Raw genomic sequence first — 2,070 nt, 5'->3', positions numbered from 1 at the left:
CAACACACCCCCCCACCCAAAAAAAAGAAAAAAGAAAGGGGGGGGGGGGGGGGGGGGTGTTTGAAAAGAGGTTTCATAATATTAGAGAACTTTTCATACTAACATCGAGAGCATTTAACCAAAGATCCGTTGTGCTTCCACCCAGCATTCATTTAACAAAGGATCCCCTTATCCATCATGCTCCCACCAAGCAAATCATTTCCTAATCCCTTTTGGCCAGTTTAAGAGCTCAATTCACTTGAAAACTTTTCTAGCACCTTTTAGAAGGGTCTATCTAGCTTCTCACAAAATTTATCATCTTTAATTCAAGTTAATCTTCACAGAATAAATTGTCCAACAAGCTATTAATCCAGAATCAGAACCCTAAGAAACCACAGGAAACTCACTGTACTTACAAAATCATAATTGAACACCTCAACATAATTACTAGGCGGCGTCAAGACCCAAGAAAACTTACCGAATGATCTTTCGTACATGCTCAGGAGGCATATCCTCCTTCTGCGTCTCCACAAACCCGAACTTCCTCTTATCACTATACCGCTTCGAGTTAAGTTGCATCCATTTTCTCGCTCGCTCGTCGAGTTGCGCCTCTGTCGGAAGAACAGTGTACGAAGGAGTAATTGAAGGCGGTGGTCCAGGAGGAGCTACTCCGCTAGTCCCCGGAGCCATAATCGGCGCCGCTCCTGCTCCGCCGCTAATGCTCGTGCCCGGCGGCGCAGGATTACTGTTGTGGTTCCACATCTCCTGTCCGTTGTTATACATGATTAGATTTATCTACATCTACAAAAAACCCTATGCGATTTTTGATAGTTCAGGAGATATAAAAATTACAAGGGTTTTGCTAGTGAACGCTTGTAGTGACACTGAAAGAAATGAAGAAAGAGCCGCTATAGCCTCTTAATCCAAGAGATGAACCAAGTAACAAGACGGATCGAGCCAATAGCATAAAAATGACGAAACAGCGAATTATGACACTTTTTTCTAGTAGTGTCTCGTTTTTATAGGTTTATTAACTAAACTAAAGGATTACTTAACGAACCGACTACAAAATTTTATTTTTTTTATTATTATTATTTTTTTTTTTTTTTTTGAGAAAATGGAATTTTGAATAATAATTTATTGAAAAATGTATAGTGAAAAAGTACGAAAAAGTTTTGTATTTACGTGTAAAATATTTTATTGTACAAATACGTGATTAAAAATAATAATGAGAATTAAAGAGTTTTGAAATAATGGGCATGTTTGAGCCACATTATTCTAAAATAATACATTATTAAACAATGATTTGACTTCATTTCAACCACACATTCTTTAATAAAATATTATTACAAGCAGATCAAAAAAATTTCCTTATTTTTTAACCACACATTTCCCATCAATACACTATTCAAAAATGCATTATTACCAAAATAATGTGGCTCAAACACCCCAAATGATTGTTAAAGAGAGGCTAAGCCCCCCTTTGGTCCCCATTAATTTTCATCTCATTTTTCTCTCTCATATTTTTAACCATACAATCTTTCATAAAATAATATTACATATAAATCGAAAATTTTTCCTTCTTTTTCAACTACTCAATTTTTTTTAAAAAAACTATTCTACTAATTTTCATTTCTACAAAATGGGGGCCAAACGAGGGTTAAATGACATGTTATAAAACTAAAGAACAAAGAGAGAAATATAAGAAAATAAATAGAAAAAGTAAGATTTACTCTTTTCCAGAGACATTGTAAAAATCTAACTTCCTTTCATATTTTTAATTAGCTCTATCATGGAAATTGTTGGTTTGTTTATGTTCTTAAGTTTTTGTTTCATTTTCGCTTGTCTAAAATAACAAAATCGTAGCACTTTCTTTAACTTTTTAGTTCGAAAAGTCATATTTCCTTTTTTAGGGGGTTTAAGTTTGTGTTTTTTGTTTGATTTTGCGTTTATATATTGTTTCGAATTCAAAGTTCTTGAATCTATAGTCAATATTTTCTTTATAATTTTTTTTTTTTTATCTAAGTTAGCCTTTTCAATTCAATCTAACATTTGTTCATTGATATTGTGCAAGATCTAAATGATATCTGT

The 2,070-nt window shown here is 33.4% G+C and overlaps 1 protein-coding gene across 1 annotated transcript in view; it reads right to left on the bottom strand.

Moving 5' to 3' along the window:
- Positions 1 to 945, bottom strand: part of LOC111401795 (pre-mRNA-processing-splicing factor 8A-like) — a 13,320-nt gene extending 12,375 nt beyond the window's left edge. The window contains exon 1 of the mRNA XM_023029701.1: positions 458 to 945. Coding sequence (XP_022885469.1) covers positions 458 to 762 — 305 coding nt within the window. The 5' untranslated portion in view covers positions 763 to 945. The remainder of the gene's footprint in view (positions 1 to 457) is intronic.
- Positions 946 to 2,070: the final 1,125 nt, after the last annotated feature.

Source organism: Olea europaea, chromosome 10 (assembly GCF_002742605.1).
Source record: "Olea europaea var. sylvestris chromosome 10, O_europaea_v1, whole genome shotgun sequence".
NCBI classification, from domain to species: Eukaryota; Viridiplantae; Streptophyta; class Magnoliopsida; order Lamiales; family Oleaceae; genus Olea; species Olea europaea.
Note: the sequence above shows the minus strand (reverse complement) of the source record. Positions and strands in the feature narration are given on the sequence as shown.